Raw genomic sequence first — 20,289 nt, forward strand, 5'->3', positions numbered from 1 at the left:
AATCCGTGGTCAGCAGTCAAAAATGTATGAATGAAGTTTGTCATTTTGACACATGACTCATAAATTAGGTAACTGGTCAAAAATCGCTCACATATAAACTAATAAAATTAAGTGTAAATGGCTAAAGGCGGGTCAGATCAACTTCGCCACAAACTTTAAAGCTGGAGTATGCAGTGACCCGTGAAATCAAATTCTGACAGGAAATGTATTAGAAGGCCTCTATTTGAGTGAGGTCAAAGTCAGCTTCGGTGCTAGACAGTGCGTTGCTATCTGTCATTATTTTACTGCTAACGAGAATAGTGACAGAGAGTCAAAATGTCATTTCACGGCTGTTTGTATACTTACCAACAACAACAACTTAAATTGTATAAAGCAACGTTCAAACTTACCCGGGTAATTTCTTACACATGCATGAACACACAGATGTCACCACCTGCAATGATTTTCGGGCTTTTCGGGCTTTTTGCACATACTGCTTCCATTGGTACCAACACTGAAAGTGGGAAAATTATTCCGAATAGGTTGAATGAATAAATAAATAATATTTTTTATATTCGATTTCTAAGTTAATATTCACTGCTATTTTCAAAATTACCTACTTTCAAATTAGAATTAAACCAATATGACTAGTAAGTAATTGTTGGATTCATTGATTGATAGCATAAAATTTCGATAATTTTATTGTAAACGGGTGGATATAATTTGCTACACTTTTTCGGTAGAATGTGTCATAGCAGGAGGGGATCGAAAATGCACTATTTGTTTATAATGTTGTTTTTGTTTTGTTTTGTAACCATGTAACCGTACAGTTAACCGACAAATATCCATTAATGCTGAATGCGGTTGTCGCTTGTTGTATTGCAATTGAGTGATTTACAATCGAATGATTTTTTACACAAAAAAATCATCAGAATTGTCCCGACTCGGAAAATCAATATTTTTCTAAGAAGTGAGAAGTGTAACCAAGTGCATTCTGATTGTGTATGTTGTTTAGTCTGACTTAAACATCTGGCGTTTTTTCGTGTTGTATGTTGTATGATCTAAAAATACCGATAAAATAAACAAACTTTTTGTTAAAGACACAATCCTTTATCGATATAGAGCAGCCAGTTACGATGCTTTATTTACATTTTTTTTCTCAATTTTTTTTAGATGAAATAACGGAGCTCATCAATCGCCTGGAAAGCACACAAATCGACACGGAATCTGTACAAATTATTGAAATTCTCGATAAATTAGCCGATACCGATCCGCCCCAATTCGATCAAATTCCTTTGCACAAACCATTACTGAATTTACTCAATCATTCGTCTGTTGATGTCAAGACAAAAGTTGCCAAATTCATTGCTGAGATAAGCAAAACGGAAAATCAACGCAAACAATTCACCGATATCGAGACGTTACGAAAATTGATTGGATCCATCGAAAACGTGAACCTAAACTCAAATTTCGAATATGTGATTCAAGTGTGCCGAGCACTCGGTAACATTATGTTTGAAAATTCCGATGCACGGGACATACTGGCTAATATAAGCGGGGACAAGACGTTAGTGGAGCTATTGGATGTACGATTGCCAGATGTGAGCGAGACAAGCATTCAATTCATGAAAGTTCGGTGCGGATTAATTTCGAATTATTTGGTTGGTGGCGAAGAAATAGCGAAAAGGGCTATGGATTTACAGATTTTAAAGAAAATTGAACAAACCGTTGAGTTGTGTTCGAATGATGTGGAAAATTCGGAAGATCTGTTGTTAAATACGCTGCCCCCGCTGAGTATTCTGACGGAAAATGTTCAGGACTTGAACTTTGTACCTGCCTTGAATCAGCAATTAGTCAAAATTTTATCGGAATCAAAGAATCCAGACATCGCCGAAATGATTTTGGATCTGTTGCTGTTCCAAGCTGAAAACGGTGAGCACATTTCATTCATATTTTGCAGTCAATTCACACACTCTTCTTGTACATTCTTGTACAAACTGAAATTGAAATCTCCTTCTCCATCAAACTGATAAACAAATCTTATTTCAGATGATGTAAAGCTGCTCCTAGCGAAGGAAGGTCTCTGCGAAACGATTTACAAGTTGCTGGAAAAATACAAGACACTTGCTAATACTAGCGAAGCCAGAGCACTTATGAAACTTGCCTGTGACTTAGTCGTACTCATTTTGACCGGGGATGATTCTATGCATTACCTTTACACTGAAACGCCGCTATTAAAGTACATCGAAGACTGGTTGGATTCTTATGACATAGATTTACTGACGACGGGTGTATTGGCATTGGGCAATTTCGCACGTACAGACAGTCATTGCATTTTTATGGTTGAGAACAACATTATGAAAAAATTGCTGGGTATGTTCTTGAATGGCACGCATCTCAACGGCCATTACAATTAATAGAACCACTTTCTCTTGCACAGAAATTTTATCGAAAAACAATGGCATCGACAATGATATGCGCCTACAGCACGCACTGTTGAGTGCTCTGCGGAATCTGGTCATACCGAAACCGAATAAGCCCGCCGTCTGCGAAGCTGGTCTTGTGCAAACAATACTACCAATGTTGGAGATACATCAGCCACCGGTTGTTTTCAAGTTGCTTGGAACTCTACGGATGACTGTCGATGGACAAGAGAAACTGGCTCACGAACTGCTGCAAAACGAAAAACTTATCAAACAACTCGTTCTTTGGAGCAAATCATCAGACTACGCAAATGTGACTGGAGAGTCCTGTCGATTAATGGCATGGCTGGTGAAGCATGCATATTTCCGGAACAGAGATCCGACACAAAAGACCCCAGTCGATTTAAAGAGTTTGCTAGTTTTTGTGAAAGTTGATGGTGCTGTTGACAGTATGGTGTCGATGATGTGTTCACAACATTTGGTCATGCAGAACGAAGCCCTAATTGCCTTATGTATTATTGTGGCCGTTCTGAATGGAAACCGTGACGACGTCAACTTGGATGAATTGTTAGTCAAATGTGAGTTAGGTCAACGTATGTCCGAATTTCTAGCAAAGAGTTCGGACACAATGACCAAAGAAATTGTTGAAAATTTGCAATCATTGATGTCGTTGTTACGTAAATCGGAAACGTTAATCAGCCACTTAGACAAACATAACATTGACGAATCCCTCAAATCAATTCCAATTTTGACTGAATACTGTACGCTGTAGGTAAACGGAGATTAGGTCTTATACCGAGCCGGGGTTTAATTGTTGGATCGAAAAGGAATGTTGTAAACCTACACAAAGTGATTGAATTTTTACCATATTTTGTCGTCAAATTTTTAAAACAAGAAACTTAAAATTAAGCGTCTCTGGGGCTCGCAGCACATTAAGTGCTAGCGGCTCATTTAAGAAAACATTAATTCTAGAAATAGCAAAGATTCCGAGATTCAATCGATTGAATGTAGTGCATTTTGAGTATAAAAATAATTTGAAAATGATTGAAGCAACTAAACTAATGAAAGGTCAATTAATGGGGGAGGTAAATGCGAAATTGAATTTTGTTTTATTTCCATGGCGATCGTCTTAGGTATATGTCGTGACACAAAATGTACACAATTTCATTCAAATTTTTAAAAGAAAATTTTAATTAGAATTTGCTTGTACTAAGTTTAAATTTATTTATTCAACAAAATAAAAACAGAAAAACATTTAAATAGTTGCCTTGAAGTGTTTCATTTACGATGAAAGTCCCGCGTGTTACGCAGATGAAACTCAATAACAAACAACAAAAACATAAAAATTTTATAATTGGAATATTCCTTGCGAGTATGGAGATGATTTCGAAAAGGTGGACGAGATTTTTTTATCTTCTTCGATTGATCTTGTAATGTGATGCGATCAGAATGAGTTTGGACAGCCTTTACAAAGGAAAATCACCCAATTACTGTCACTGATTCTGTTGCCTACCGAAATCGGACGCATTTTCCAGTGGACATATTTATGTGTGCCTAGAAAGGTATTCGACCCCAGAAAAAAAAACCTTCAAAAAAAATCTTCGAAGCTTGTGTAGAGGTCATCAAAAACCGAAAACTTGCACTTTCCTTACAAAAATGTCTCCAATTACACGAGCGGAACAGGATCGGAACATGTACTATTGAGCCGAATAGGCACTTATTGGTTTTAAAATTCATCCACACTGAAATATGTGCACCTGAAGTTTTCAACCGAAGGCTTACACTGTTCTTACAGAAATATCTCGAAGTACACAAACCGTACATGTGCTTTTGGGCCAAATAGATTCTTCTTATCTGCCGCAATTCGGAAGAAAAACAATTTCCAATGAAATAACAAACGAATTATTGGAAAATCTTTGTTATTTCCACTGGAAATTGTTTTTTATCCAAATTACGGCAGTTATGTGGATTGAATGAATCTACGGTGAAATAAAAGTTGAAATGTTTAAGTGCCCATATTTCATCTCATATGCATCCAAACCTTATAAGACCCGCTTTGTAATACTATTCTCACATTTTACAAATGGTATCTTCTTCGCAATTCGCTTATTGTGCGCCCGATTTGGATATCTAAATGGCTGATCATTAAGGCGATGTTCTAGCTGTGGCTATAGAGATCAAAGCAAGACATTTTCATTGCATTATATGGACGAGCAAAAAAAAAAATTGTAAATATTCATCAGTGCATAACGTCGTCCACATTGCCATCAATATTTGTCACCACACAAATTTCACTGTAACATGAGTCCAAAAGTTCGAATTACTGGGCCAAACGTAGAACTCATCTCATATTTACTATCTGGGGACACCTCATTCTATTCGACCTCGAAAAGCTTTTGTTTCAATTATTTCAATTTCAACAGTGGTTGATTGATCCATTGAACATGATTGAAGTATCGAGTTTTTTGTGTTATATTTCACTGAAATTCACTAAAAAAGGTAAATAAACGTAAAAGATAGAATTGACTATCACATATGCGTCTATTCATCTGTTATCGATAACGACAACAAAAATAATGACAAGCTCTAGGTAATATGGTCCTTTATGTAGTAAAATGTATGTTAAAAATATTGAAGTACAAGATTTGAAATCAACTGATTGAAAATACTCTGATCAATGGAAGTAATAGTTATAGATCCAATAATAATAGTGGTCATATTCTTGCCGTCTGTAACAGGTTTAGAGTGAATTTACGAGACGTTGATTTTTGAAAACTACGAGGTAATCATGGAATTCTTCGACATTCCTGAGTTCAAAACAGCTTTTTTTTAGTACTTTCGTTTTCATTAGTAGTACAAAACTTGGGATTTGCTGTTCACGTGCCAGTGTATCGATGCATCCCATACCAACGAGCGCCAAGGGAAAATCGTCATGTCATCGGCGCGCTTTCCATCTTCGCGGACCTGGGGGTTCCAGATTGTTGGTTGGCTGACTGTGTTGAGAGAGCGTTTCAAGATCGCATTGAACGTTACGTGACGACCGAATCTACCTGTGCTTCTGTTGCATGATAGTCCATGAATTTGGTTTGCTTTCATGATTGCTCCACAACGACACTCGAATTGTTTGCAGATTGGCCCTCCAATTCTCAATGAAATAGCGATGCGTAATGTAGTGCCATCCAGTATTGTTCCCAGGTTCTTTGACGGTAATGGAAGAAGGCATGCTCCAGATTCAGGTCGTGAGAGAGCAAGGAGTTGTGCTACATGTTCCGGTGACTGTCGTGGAATGTTTTCGTTTAATAGACTTTGCAAAAAGAAAATCCAATGGTTGAAGCGATCGTATAACATCTATTCATGAATAGATAGTGACCTGTACTATCCAAAGCAAAAATAGTTAGGCATGTAGGGTAACAATAAGTCACAATCCATTTGAAGCATTTTAATCGAACCACAAATGTTAAATATCGAGAAATTTACACGTCCTTTAAGTCTTGTTTTACAAATTGGACTTTGGAAAGCGAAATCAATGACGCTGACAAGATCCGCCGGCTAGACCAAAAAAAATCCTTATTTAAGTCCTTGATTCCCGGCAGGGCAGGGATTCGATTAAAAGTCAAACTGTTTTTAATTATTATCATAAAGATTTTCTTGATTTTTTATTTACTATATCAGTAAAATAACAGTATTCGCAATCACAATATACCAGCAGTGCGTAATGTTCTGTGGTCATTCTCGTTTTCCAATTATTTTATTTATCTTCTTCTTCTTCTCGATTTCTTTTATTTATATTTTCCTATTCCCTATACAAAGTGTTTTTTTATTTTTATTTTCTTTTTTTATATTTATTATCTCAATACAATCCATTCCTTTATTTGCTACTTTTTTCATTTAAAAAGTTTGTTTTTAGTTTCAATTTTTGAATATTTTCGTTTTCAGTTTTCAATGCTTCCATTCTGTTTATACGTGTGACTTAAATACGATAACATATGAAACGTTTACAAATTTGAAATGAATATTTTATAGATGATTTCAGCCGATGTTTGAATTTAATAATTTATTTCAGTTCACAATTTTCTTAATCGACAGAGAATTAAGTTTCGGCTACAAAAAAGTGATATTAAATTGGGGAAATAAAAAAGGGAAATAATTTAGAAATGAAAAATGTCTACACAATTGGATTAATGGGATTTTGTTTTAAACATAATTTCAATTCGATTAAAAGCACTCGAATCGCATTTGATTCATTTCCATTAACACTTTTAGTTTTTTTGTAATTTATTTATTTCCTTCTTCTTCTTCGGTTTCTTTATTTTGAATTTTTACTTTATATGATCCACAACAAATACAAGTACATTATTCAAATCGAATCATTTTGATATTTATACATGGTCGCTGTTCATTTTGGGTTCGACAAAAAAAATATAATAAAAACATAAAAACGTCACGGACTAGTCATCCTACTTCACCTGCGAACGTAAATGCTGTATAAACTCATAATACGATAAACTACTTTCGGATCGGTCATCGACGAGCTTTTCGGTGAACGTTGTTCTAAACGGACTACTGTCTCTGCAAAATAAAAAAAAATATTTTTGGTGACATGCCAAATCGATCGATTTCAATTCGATTAGTTTACCTAATAATTTGTATTGTCGCCGTGTATGGTTTATCTACGCTAATCGCTTCAATAAATGTGTGTAAGGCTTCATTTTCCGGCGTTCCAGTTGTTGGTAGATCGTAACATTGGTCTGGTATTTCGTTAACTGACGATATTCCTGAAATGTCGATGAAAAATATGAAACGGTTAATTGGTCACACCGTAATTGTTCGTCTTAAAGATTGTGTTGACCACCAATGAGACACCCTGGACAGGGCCTATTGTTGGTGATTTTATTCACTGCAATGACTGCGACTTTTACCGACAAATGTTTTCGGTAAATTTCAGTAATTTCGTAAATAAAATAGGCCAGTGTCAGGGACAACTCAGACAATGCTTTAAAAGACAAAAAAAATGAATTGAATGAGCCACTTACCAAATACATTTTTCAAAATACTAGGAGGCACATTCGTTCCAACAAGAATAAGTATTTGTAATCCAGTATCCAACATGAACACTGACCGTGAGTCAAGTCTGCAACGGAGATAGAAAACATTCGGTCACATCGTTTGATAAAGCAATATCCAAAACAATTCGCCTTACCTTTCAGCCGACAATTGCAGCAGTGGTGGATCGTATTTATTTTCTTCGTTGTCATCAGTTGCTTGATAAAACAAATTGTCCAAATGATAGAAATCCGGATAAATGTTCCGAATCAATTGATCCAAAGGCATAGTTTTCAGTTCGCACATAGCGAATACACGATCATCTAAACGAGTACTGGTACCGGTACGGAAAGCTATATGTTTCAACAGCGCCAACATGTATAAAGGTAACAATGACAGATTGGTTGGTGCTATCAATTGGCCTTGAGAACCAGTCGGTAAATTCTGTGCCACTCTAAACGCACTAAACACATCCACTGAAGCATTTATGAATGCATCCCGAGCGTCCGTTATGCTAGTTTGCAGCGATCGATCCACTGCCATTTTTGAAATGAGTCCGATAATCGCTTGACAATCAGCTGAATGCATAACGTCCGACAGACTTGAAGTGACGGGTAGACAGAGAGTATGAACTCGGATGCGGCGTTCACCTTTACTACTGGTATACAGTAAGGCAGCTTGAAAGCACACAGTCTTTGTGTCGGTAAGACTCTCCTCGTACGATATTTGCATGCCGAAACCGGCGTCTGGATTCACATTCGGGAGAGATAGCAGATCAGTCGATCGAACGAAGAAATTTCCATGGAATGTATGTATTGCCTGGAAAAAGAGAGCCATTTGGTAAGGATGATCCGGCCTGACGAATCGAAAATCTTACCAAGCCACGAGTACATCGAACTCGCATAACTGATTCGAATCCAATTTTGCGGGTGAGGTAACGTTCTAGACATTTTTTGAATTGCTCTACTTGTTGGGTCTTGGAGCTATTGAAAAGCGGGAAATGATGTAGGCATCCACCACTGAATTTACTGATTCCAGCTGCAAGGAAAAATGCGAAAATGTTGAGTGTAAGTAGGAGTTCATTTCAGGCTCAGGTCATAACACTTACATATCGTTGCTAGATCACTATACTGACTGTTGAGCAAGAAAACATCAACGGCTATTTGTTGTCCGGAACATTCGAGGGCTAAACGTTTATAAAAGTCAGTTGCTGGTCCTAAATGTTGAATTTCTTTGGCTGATCGATCGTTTGGATTTTCCCTGTTTAAAAATGAAAAAAAAGGTCAGTCACCAGTGGACAGTGCACACTTTTCATCGTCTTCTTACCTAGATTTTAAAGCTCCCGGTCCTACGTTTGGCAAACAAGTTTGAAAAACTGTAACTCTACCGCCAGGTTGATGCTAGAATTCGGAATTTAGTTTATAAGTCATGCCGGAGAGAGTTAAATCAAACATTTCCTACCATCAATTTATAAGCGATTTGTAGCGCTGCTCCGAGGGCTGAATTAGAGTCATACGAATTGGCAAACCGTTTCGGCAATTGACACAGTAAATCTTTTATCAATTCCTTGCATTCATTCAAATTGATCAACAAATTATCCGGGCAAGGTAAAAACGGATCTTCAATATCGACAACGGTAATTTCGTGCGGTTGATTGAATCCCTCGGCAATCGAATAGAAATGCACCGCACTGTTGTACGCAATGAATCCGACTTGGGCGCGAGCATCGCCAGGTAAATCTTCAAGATGATCGGCTAATTGCTGGCAGACAACATCCAAGTAACCGGATTGTTGGGCTATTTGTGATACGTCCAATAAGAACAGATATATGGCCGGTTGAGGCGGTCGTAGCTGTGCAAATTGTTTTGGATGAAAAAATTGAAAATTGGAACATTTACGCACCGAGCTTACCATATATTCGGATGGGGCAATGAATTCAATGGTGCTCGATTTCACTTCAGGCCTTCTAGTTACGTCTCCATATGATTTGCTAACCGGATCGTATTGAAATTCATCTGGTACTGTTGGAGAATCAACAATTGTACGGAAAGGAATTGGAATTGGCTAATTTTGGCTTACACTCATTGACACGATAACACAAATTGCATCTCCATTTTTTACTGTCCACAAACGAAACGAATGGATTAATGTAGGTCCTACAAGCTCGGCACCGAACAATAGTGGAACACTGAATCACAGGCAAATTCTAGAAACAAAAATTGTGGCACAACGTTAATGACCGAGGTCTCACAGGCAGTTCAAAAATGATTTTACATTTAAATCTCTGAACGGATGAATCAAAATTCCCAATGGAAGCCTGGACTTCTGTAGCAGACTGTTGCTTTCCGGAATTTTGGTGATGGTGCACCGTAAAATGCTTCGAAAGAAATTTCATTCGTAAACACATTGAATTGTTAGTCGATCGAAAGGGAACACTCACTCTGAACTACAGTTGACTGACTCGTAAAATTCGTGGCCTAGTTCAATAGCTGGTGGAACAACCTTTGATGTTGGGAGAATGTGACGCTGTTGCATTAGATCAACAGTCTCATGTCCCCACATTTTATTGAATCCTTGCTGCGTCACACCCATCGGATTCTGAGGATAATTCGATTGCTTGGCATTTTGATATTGAATCGGAGCATTGTTTGTTTGACCGGTAAACACGTTGCTTTGCTGCGACGGATAGGCATTTTGCATCGGAGGTGGCTGTTGTCTCTGTTGTTGTGGTTGTTGTTGATGTTGCTGTTGCATTGGTGGAGCTGATGTCTGAGGTGGATACATGGGCCTTTTATTTGCGTTAGTTAAAGGTGGTCCCGCTGCTGAATTAGTTGTTGGTGGATAGAGTGGTGGAGCAGCGTTCGGTTGATTGTTATTCGGAAATTGATTGGGATACTGGGTCTGAGTTGCTGCTGGACCAGGCGGAATCATTTGATTCGTATGAGATTGACTGTATGGTTGCTGCGGCGGAGTTTGAATGTTCGAGTTGGGTGGTGTGGCCTGATTCAAATGATTATTCAACGGCGGCATCGATGGATATTGTTGCTTTTGAAGTTGCTGTGGCGGCATTTGTCCATTGATGTTTTGATGATATTGTAAATTTGGCGGCTTTTGCATGGTAGGACCCAAGGGTTGTTGATTCGACGAACCATTTACCGGAAATTCGGAATTAATTTTTGGTGGCATTCGCGACGCATTGAGAGGATTTACATTTCCGTTCACTAGATTTGGTGCATAGGGATTCGTTGCTACATTTCCACTATGCTGACCGTTCGTTATGTTCATATTCTGCATGTTCGTTGCTAAATTAGCTACGTTCGGATTCGCCACATTCTGACCGGATAAATTTTGTGTCGATCCATGTAACGATCCCGGCTGAGATGGTGGAAACAAATGCTGATTTTGACTAGACATCTGCGACGAACCGACGAATTGCTTAGATGGTTGGCTCGGTGGTAAATGCGCAGAATTTATGGATTGATTAAGTGCCGGTGATGCGGTCCGAGAGGACGAATTGCTTCCACCATTCACCAATAACGATTGTTGGCGATTTTGCGGAAACTGTTGTTGTATATATTGAGAGTTGAATTGTTGCGCTTGATTTTGTGGTGGCAGTTGCTGATGGGGCGGCAGCTTATTTTGCATTTGATGAGTCATTGGTGGCTGCGGCTGATATTGTCCAGTGATTGATGGAGGTTGAAATTTGTTGTATGAATCTAATTGAGTTGCCGCTGGAAGTCCATTTGGTAATGGTTGAGATGGAAACGACATTTTCGCCTAAAAGTATCAAGAGTTTAGATCAGTTTGGTCGTTGTCAGTGAACACTTAGAGCTGCATTTACATTCGTTGCATTCAAACGCTCACAATTAGGACAAAAATCATTTCACTTCAACAACAGATACGATACTACATCCAACCGTCGACTATAAACGATTTTCCTGGCATTATTATGCTAATGGCTGAGAAAGCTACGCAGTAAATGTTTTCCGCATATTCAAAGCTGAAATGTGGGTACAAAAACACCTGAATTTGAATTTGCTCTTGAACTGACGTATGAGCTTAGTCTAAAAAACATTTGTGCTAACAAACGTTGCGACGCAACAGATGGGAATTTGTTGTGTATTGGTTGAGAACAATTCAGTTGGCCAAAAGCTGAAAACTTTCGATTTAAGACGAACATCGTAAGCAATAATGTTAGCTTACAGGTACCTTAGGTGCTCATGTAAGTGAGAGATATACAAAATACAACATTGATGATTCGGTTGTTTTTGTTTATTATACGTCTATGTAGAGATATAAAGTCGTACGTCGTAACAAAAAGTATTTTATCTAAAACATTAGGAAAATCTAACGAGCTTAAATTCGATTATGGATAGAACGAGTCTGTTGCAACGTTTACATTGACGAACGTGTATATTGAGATAAGAGCAAATTGCTGAAAATTGTTGCTTTTATTGACTGATATGACTGATATTCACTCCGTCACATCTTTTTTGTTGAAATTTCAATTCAAACAAATAACAAATTTGAATCAGCGATCACTTCGAATGATGCAAACAATTTGAAGGTGAATTGAGTTGTAAAAAAAAACGTTGAAGACAGCATTAATTACCAAAAAAATAATCTCATAAAACGATATAATCACCTTGATTTATCATTTTCGCAGTCTTGGCAATCAAGAAGAAAGTGAAATAAATTTGCATGAAACTGATAGGATCTATGTCTTATGGACAATATTTACACACGAGTCAGTGAAGAATTGAAGAAAATATTTGTTTTGTGGTATATGTGCGTTGTATTGCTATTGAATGTGTTAATACGGTTATTTGCGTACGACTATTCTGATTCAGGGTCAATGAAGAGCCGATGAGGTTCGTAAGAATGAAATGTGTGACGATTATGATTTCATAGAAAACATGAAGGTCGCATTTTTTTTATAGATATACTTTGGTGTCTGATAATGAAAACGAGAAGGAAAAAATTACTAGAAAAACGAACGTGTAACGTGTGTTTAGTTTATATACATCACGCTTGTAGTGTGTAATATTAGGGTTCACTGTTAGTGTTTATGTTGATAAGAAACAGCAGTCACTGCAGATAATAGTATATCCAACAAAATGAATGTAGGTATAGGTGTATATTAAGCATGGTCGTATTCTAACCAGTCATTCACCAATTTACAGCGATAACAGCACCGATAACGATTTTATGTATGTTGCCATTGAATTAAGTGTTCTAAGTAGACGAATGAATCGTATTAGCACAAAGATAAAACCCATTAAACGGCAGATTAGTGTCTCAAGACAAAGAGACTAGACTCAAAGTTATCGATCTTTGTATCGATATAATTTACAACATACAGACAATATATGAAGGTTCTTTGCAGTACAACGTTGAAAAGTTCGAAATTTGTCGGGGAAAAAAATTTGTACAAATTGTACGAAGCAATAATTAACCTTGTTCCTACTAATATTGACCTAGTTTAAGGCATTTAAATTTTAAGTTCACCGACGGATTTTGAATTTTTGATGAACCATCAATGTACATCAAAATTGACTAAACCAGAAATTGTAGGGTAATGGACAACGAAAAAGGTACATTTTCGATAACACACGATGTCGAATTGGGAAAGTCCAATATTATTCACCCAGCTGAATGTTCTTGAACTGTACGAAATTTTCGATTCGATTCGAACGTTCACGGTGATGTATAAATGTTATTCGTTGCAAAATCACAGAGAACACATCACTTTTTGCGAAAATATAAAGAGAAAAAAAAAGTTGATACACGAATCCCATATCACAGTCATCGCATGCAACAAAACCATCAATTATTACCGTTTTCTTATAATTTTCGTTTGATCCAACTATTTCTTAAGCCGTAATATCAGTAGATTAATTAGTTTCACTGTACATTCTATTTTTCAATTAGATTAATTAACAACAATTTTCAATCACGGAGGAAAGTACAAAAATTTTTAATAGAAAACTCTGCGACAAATAAAACATATAAATTCTGAGCAATTATGAGCAATTTGACTTACGTGGAACCGTAGCTCTTTTGGGACATCTGTCGTTCGTTTCAATGAAGTTCACTAACAGCTGTCAAATTCAAATATTTCGCGGGAACAATCGGATCGTTCGATGATAAGTTTATTTCTTTGTCCAGTCTGGTAGGGAGGGTATTATGAATGTTATGGAGGAACATAAAAGAGGAGGTTTCCTTTATATGACTTTCCAGTATCACGGAACAGAAATCTTCTTTCAACAGAAAAATCATTTTGAGAAAGCAAATAAGTTTATTTCAACTGTCACTATCACTAGACATCGCCTCGAAATCATTGAAATCCTGAGGTATGAACAGGTCATTTGACATGTAATCTTCTTTATGAATATCAGCCCAGCGAACGGTCACGTCTTTGAATATAGCCTTACGAAACACCATGCACGTTATATGAACGAGTTTTTCATACTTTATTCGACTGAATCCCATTAAGGCCAACGTATATCGCCAATTTTTCATGAATTTCGCATTTGCGCCCACATGCTTCGAATCGGGAGTGATTACGATCAGTATTCCTTCGGCATCGAGAATGTCATAAGCTTTCTTGCAACAAATCAAGCGCTGCTCTGATGTCGGCAGGTATTCCAAAAGTAAGCTGAAAACAACCACATCGTAGGAGCATGGTATAAGCGTAAAGGCATTGATGGAGTTTGATTGGAGGGATTCCGGTTGAACGACAGGCACATTGAGAAAGTCGCAACGGTGAACATCGGGACAAGCAGGTGATATATCGATGGCTGTAACAGTAAAGCTGTCGTACTGTTTGAATGGATTGTAACAACTGCCGACGTCCAACAGACGAATTTTTTGATTCTCACAGTCGTCATCAGATATCGAAGGTAGTTCAACATGTACCGGTTCTGGCAATAGCTCGAAAATTCGCTTCTCGCGGTCTCGATTATGATTTCGGATTTTATTGTCATGGAAGTAGTTCAAACAGAATTGCACCGACCATTCAATACGATTTTCGCGAGTCATTTCATTCACTTTTAAATTCGAATCCCAAAATTTCGTGGCTAATTCTCTCATTGCCTTTGAGTAGGAATCCAGCTGATCTTTGTTGTTTATGTGTTCCTTCCATGCGTTCGTTGATCCATACTTTTTGGTTCGTTTTCGCAGATCCTTGTGCACTCGTTTTATCTCAGCGGATAGAATTAGGTGCTCTTTCGTGGCCATAGTCCCTTGCGAATCGTTTTTTGATCAACACTTTTCAACTTTGTTGTTTATTTTGCAATGTTTTGACATTCCAAACTTCAAATTATAATGTTATGTGGATACGGTAGAAGCGAGGGACACATGTGGAGAATGAGTGGGTACTTTGAAAATATTTGTTTTGTTTCGGAAAATACTTTGAAGGATTTGAAAAACACGGTAACACTTTGCCGGTTACTGTGGCTTGTCGACTTTAGACACTTCAATTAAATTTTAGATTTTTTAGATTTTATTTGGAGGTAACCCTCGACTCCTTTACTGCTTTCCAGGGTGTCTGAAGTGTCAGCGTGCGCATTATTCTGCAATGTGTTTAAACCAAAGGTAAAACCAAAAGTAAAATATTGTCTCAGATTTTTACAGTCTTAGGCAGGACGAACTGGTTACCAAAACGCCACTGGGCGATGTATGCAAAAACAAAAAGCCAAAGACAAAAAATCGAAACTCTTTCACAAAAATTATAAAGTCCATCGGGCGATGCCTGGTATGATCAGTGCGGGCCTTGTCTGGATATACTTAGATCGAATCAAAGCAATAGATTCAATAACTTAAACTGCTATTCTTAAGCTTGCCGTTTACCCACTACTGTGAAAGGAACTAACAGATTTATTTTATGGAGACCGAGTCGATATGGCAGGTTTTCACTGTGGATTGTGGATTCAATATTGTATTATTGTACTGTCAAACTTAATTGAACGGAAAAGTTGTGTTGTGTAAAAAGTAAAAAATCTTAATTTAAATTAATTAAACATTCGTCTGTGCACTCATAATTATAAATCGTTGTGAAGAATGTCTACGTTTTCCGTTAGCGCGGAGAATCTGAGCAGTACAGACACTCAGGTAAAAAATAACGAAACAAAACAGAATTGTTTTTCTAACAGCGAATGAGAATCCATTCATAAAAATCTGGGGTCTGTGTTTGCATACTTTCTGATGTGACTCACTCAACCAGCCAAACCTATTTTAATTGTATGATTTCTGAGAACTAATTTCTGTTGTAAATAGTGTAGCGTATGTGTGTAGCGCCCAGGTGGATTTTTTGTGATTGCGAATGAAAATTGTATAAACTGGTTCCGTTGTTTTGTTCGCCCATCCTACGTTGTATCACAGTCTGTCTGGTCCAACTATAATTTACAAATAATTTCAGAACACTGATGGCTCTTCAATGTGCTTGGAGCTGGCATTGGAAGGGGAAAGACTGTGCAAATCTGGAGATTGTCGTGCAGGCGTTGCCTTTTTTCAGGTAACACAAAGTCTATATCGCTTCATGTTGAAAGTGCTAACCAGAGATCGATTTCTTTTTAAATTTTTCATCAAAAAACAGGCTTCCATTCAAGCAGGGACTGATGACCTTAGAACATTAAGTGCCATTTACAGCCAATTGGGCAACGCGTACTTTTATTTGGGCGATTACGCTAAGGCCATGCAATATCACAAATTGGACTTAACGCTTGCACGGTAAATTTCAAATTGCAATCTTTGTCATGCCTCGTTACCTAACACAAACATGCTCTGATTCAGATCAATGGACGATAAATTGGGTGAAGCAAAATCGTCAGGAAATCTTGGCAATACTCTTAAAGTAATGGGACGATTTGATGAGGCTGCATTGTGTTGCGATCGCCATTTAACTCTAGCTCGACAGTTGGGCGATCGATTGTCCGAAGGTCGTGCGTTGTACAATTTGGGAAATGTTTACCATGCTAAGGGAAAGCATATGGGTCAATCAGATCCAGGTGACTTTTCGGATGATGTAAAAGAAGCTCTAATGAAAGCTGTTGAATTTTACCAGTAAGTTGGGTGTCGTATTGGGTGTCTTGCTTGATTCCAAAGGTTTGACCAATTTAATTTTCTAGGCAAAATTTAACACTCATGAAAGATTTGGGTGATCGAGGAGCGCAGGGCAGAGCTTGCGGAAACCTTGGAAACACTTATTACTTACTCGGAGACTTTGAGTCTGCCATCGAACATCATCAAGAACGATTGAGGATAGCTCGTGAATTCGGTGACAAACCCGCTGAACGTCGTGCGAATAGCAATCTGGGAAATTCACATATTTTCTTAGGACAGTTCGAACAGGCCGCAGATCATTACAAGTAAGTGTTTGGGAGCTCACAATGTCCATAAACCGTTTCAACTTTACCTCTTCGCAGACGAACACTGTCGTTGGCTGTTGAGCTAGGGGAGAGAGCAGTTGAGGCGCAATCTTGTTACAGTCTTGGCAACACATACACTTTACTCAGAGATTTTGTGACAGCAATTGACTATCATCAACGACATTTGGCTATTGCACAAGAACTCGGTGATAAAGTTGGCGAGGCAAGAGCGTGCTGGAGTCTGGGAAATGCTCACTCATCTATTGGCAATCATGAAAAAGCATTGCATTTTGCCCAGTTACATTACGCTCTAGCTAAGGAGGTGGGGCTGTCGAGTGCCTATAATGCGAACTTTTCTAATTCGATATCGTTCCATAGTTGGGTGACTCTGTTGGTGAATCGACGGCACGAATGAATGTCTCAGATTTGCGAAAGATGCTCGGTTTGCCGGATGCTCCCATCGATACCGGTTCCCTTTCGGATGTTCGTTCAGCTGATTCGGATGATGCAGTATCACAAACGCGCAGTTCAAATTCCAGCTCCAGACATTTCAGGGTACGACGACAATCAATGGAACAATTGGATTTAATTAAGGTTTTCTTTTGTTTTTCATTTTGTTTTTTGTTTGTCGACCATCACCAATGCCATTGTCATTCGACCGTTTTGATTAGACTTCTCTTTGCCTTGCTTTTGTCTAAAACCAAACTTCTCGTTCACAGCTGACACCCGATGGAAAACGAATCAATTCACTCCCGAATCCAGAACCTTCGCACGCTAACACTCAAATGCCTACCAAAGCCAACGACGAAGACTTCTTTGATTTACTGACCAAGAGCCAAAGTAAACGAATGGATGATCAAAGGTGTTCGCTGAAGGTGATTGGCGGTGCTGTGGGTGGAAATAAAGAAACGTTACGAAAGCCGTTAGTGCAACAGAATAGTCTACCAGCTACCATTTTACCGAAGGAAAATAGGTTCGATTTCAATCCATTTATCACAATATTCACGATCTAATGAACTCCATTACACAACAGGAATGCACTAATCGAAATGATTGCTGATCTGCAATCGGAACGAATGGATGAACAACGTGCAATGCTTCCAGGTTTAGTAAATAGACGAGGTGTTGCAGCCAATAATTTCCCAGCAAATACTCCTGCACCGGACGACGCTTTCTTGGACATGTTAATGAGATGCCAAGTAAACGTTTTTCTTTCAACGTCTCGATAAACAATGTTCGTTCATAACAAATTCGATTGCATTTACAGAGTACCCGACTGGAGGAACAACGATCCGAATTGCCCATATCGAACATTACAATGGACGTAGAAAATGGTGAATCGAGTCGTAGGGTGGGAGCTTCAAATAGTGGTGCTACTGTACCTGACGAGGACTTCTTTTCGCTGATAATGCGAGTTCAAGGTGGTCGGATGGAAGATCAACGTGCAGCGGTATGTATAACTCGTAATAGATAGGAATTTTGCTAGGTTTTATGTGCATGTATATTGAGAGATAGAAAAGGATTTGTTCCGTAAAGTCGATGTGTAAGCGGTGTTGTACATGACATCATCAAAAGAGTGAACAATTCTACCAGTTTTCGGGGGATTTGTAGTCCGGATTTCCCCGAGTTGTGTTGTTCTAATTGCAAACTGAAATTGTAGGTGCCGTTTCCGTCGTCCAATCGCAACAACTTATCATCATCCACAGCTATTCGAGACAATAATGGTGTTCTGCCGAAAAAATCCAAATAGGATGGCATTTAGTTAAGGAGAAAAGACTTTTTACTGTTAAGTTAAGTCAAGTAGAGTTTTGATCAATTTTTTTTTGTTTGTGTCACAAATTGTGCTTTGTGTTCTTTAAACAACGGAAACATTTTACATTTCACCGTTTCATCATAAGTTTTATTTTGCATTTACTTTCCACGCACCTAATGGAACTAACGGCAAATGTCTTTTGAATTTTCCGACATTTCGATTAAATTTTGAGAGGTCGCGTTTTACATTTTTTTTAAGTATAATTTTCGAAATCACCACCGATAAGAGTTATTCGATAGTTTGGTATTTCATTTGCTGTAGGTGGTAAAATTTGGCATTTATTACGTTAATTTCAGATTATGAAAGACAATTTGATTTTCATCATATCCTTCACGAAAAATTGTAGAATAAAATTTTCATTCGGTTTCTCTTCGTAACATCTTATTTACTTGGAAAATAGACATCTGCGGCTGGCTACAGACTGTAAACTTTTTCAAAAATAAGAAATAATCAGCTGCCGATGTTTACTGGTAGCGGCCTCGGCTAACACGTATTTAAGAAACGGTTTGTTATTTGCTGTTATTGCTATAAGCGATGAGCTCTAGTCAGAGTTTTCTAATAAAGCAAAACATATTGTCAAAAGTAGTGAAGTAAAAGATTTTGAGTCAAATACTTTGATGCACCTTAACCAGAAGAAGTAGCAGATTTCATAAATATATCGTAATAGCCCTGCCGTAGCTAAAAGTCTTAAAATTAAATGGCTCATTTAATTACACATTTTTTTCATTGTCACTCAAGAAGTCATATAACCAGAGCCTGTTATTGCTAATTTGAATTACCTCATTTACTATTAAATTTACCGAATATTTACTTTTCGGTAATTTAATCGGCAAATTTGGTAATTCAAATTACCAATAATATGCCCCACATAACATGCATCACATCATCAATGTGATATAGAATTTTCAAAAAGATATCAAACCTTTGTCTTGAAAGCGTAAAGTTGCATTCCATTTTAGCTTGAATTATTTTACTTTATCAGTCAATTCTCAACTTCCAATTATTTTCGACTTCGACAAATAGTGTTGGTATTTGGGTATATCCATAGACTATTGGAAAACATTTCCGAACTTTTCCCACATTTAGCTTAATTTATTTAAAAAAATAATCAAAAAATGAAGGAAAATTCAAGAAAATATGGGAAAATGTTTTTACAAAAATAGTCACTGGTATTTGGTACTCAATACCAGATTTTTCTCTCTAAGTTTAAAAGCTGAATCAAAAATTAACATCAAAACTATAAAAAATCAAACTTTTCCTGTCTCAGTGTAGATTGTAAATTGTAGATTTAAAGCCACTAAAAAGCCTGTTGCAGGAAAAATTAATTACCCAATCTCATATCTATCATGTTAACTATGTAGTGTGTTGCATACGTTATCGGCGCTGCCATAAACATACGCACATAATGTAGCACTCATATTCCACCGCATGTGGATGAATATCATGAGTTGGATTGAAATTGTCCATTCATTCTTATAAAATTGTGAAAAGACGAACGAACCAAAAATCTAAAGATTGTTTACAATTGGAGCTCTTGCAGAAGTTACGTTGTATTGTTATAGAAAGGTATGGTGAGAGATGTCCGTTTTATATGTGGTCGACTTTCGAATAGTAAAAATAGAAGCCTTAGTGTTAATCTAGGATAGAACTTTGAGTTTTCAAT

General features: G+C 37.5%; 4 protein-coding genes across 5 annotated transcripts; 2 read left to right on the forward strand and 2 right to left on the reverse strand.

Moving 5' to 3' along the window:
- The first annotated feature begins 482 nt into the window (after positions 1-482).
- On the forward strand, positions 483-3,646 carry LOC119081654 (rap1 GTPase-GDP dissociation stimulator 1). Its single transcript, XM_037190736.1, has 4 exons — positions 483-629; positions 1,153-1,911; positions 2,029-2,352; positions 2,420-3,646. The coding sequence occupies exons 1-4, from the start codon at positions 623-625 to the stop codon at positions 3,172-3,174; spliced, it is 1,845 nt and encodes a 614-aa protein (XP_037046631.1). The 5' UTR covers positions 483-622; the 3' UTR covers positions 3,175-3,646.
- A 2,377-nt stretch (positions 3,647-6,023) lies between these two features.
- Positions 6,024-13,460, reverse strand: LOC119081655 (protein transport protein Sec24A). The gene is made up of 13 exons (XM_037190737.1): positions 13,283-13,460; positions 9,886-11,221; positions 9,720-9,822; positions 9,525-9,651; positions 9,357-9,466; positions 8,907-9,296; positions 8,772-8,845; positions 8,554-8,705; positions 8,323-8,483; positions 7,603-8,264; positions 7,436-7,533; positions 7,039-7,177; positions 6,024-6,971 (listed from the first exon to the last, which is right to left on the reverse strand). The coding sequence occupies exons 2-13, from the start codon at positions 11,214-11,216 to the stop codon at positions 6,860-6,862; spliced, it is 3,459 nt and encodes a 1,152-aa protein (XP_037046632.1). The 5' UTR covers positions 11,217-11,221; positions 13,283-13,460; the 3' UTR covers positions 6,024-6,859.
- A 263-nt stretch (positions 13,461-13,723) lies between these two features.
- On the reverse strand, positions 13,724-14,763 carry LOC119081656 (S-adenosylmethionine sensor upstream of mTORC1). The gene has a single exon (XM_037190738.1). It carries the CDS (start codon positions 14,682-14,684, stop codon positions 13,749-13,751), a length of 936 nt encoding a protein of 311 aa, XP_037046633.1. The 5' UTR covers positions 14,685-14,763; the 3' UTR covers positions 13,724-13,748.
- A 620-nt stretch (positions 14,764-15,383) lies between these two features.
- Positions 15,384-18,734, forward strand: LOC119081657 (G-protein-signaling modulator 2). Of its 2 annotated transcripts, none has more exons than XM_037190739.1 (11): positions 15,384-15,557; positions 15,865-15,960; positions 16,042-16,175; positions 16,239-16,508; positions 16,574-16,813; positions 16,871-17,135; positions 17,192-17,407; positions 17,533-17,786; positions 17,847-18,012; positions 18,081-18,263; positions 18,474-18,734. In XM_037190739.1, exons 1-11 carry the CDS (start codon positions 15,507-15,509, stop codon positions 18,561-18,563), a joined length of 1,965 nt encoding a protein of 654 aa, XP_037046634.1. In that variant the 5' UTR covers positions 15,384-15,506; the 3' UTR covers positions 18,564-18,734. The 2 variants fall into 2 exon arrangements, with proteins under 2 accessions (XP_037046634.1, XP_037046635.1); XM_037190740.1 differs by having other exon boundaries at positions 17,192-17,368.
- Positions 18,735-20,289: the final 1,555 nt, after the last annotated feature.

The sequence above is a fragment of the Bradysia coprophila genome, unplaced genomic scaffold (genome assembly GCF_014529535.1).
Source record: "Bradysia coprophila strain Holo2 unplaced genomic scaffold, BU_Bcop_v1 contig_358, whole genome shotgun sequence".
Classification (NCBI taxonomy): Eukaryota; Metazoa; Arthropoda; class Insecta; order Diptera; family Sciaridae; genus Bradysia; species Bradysia coprophila.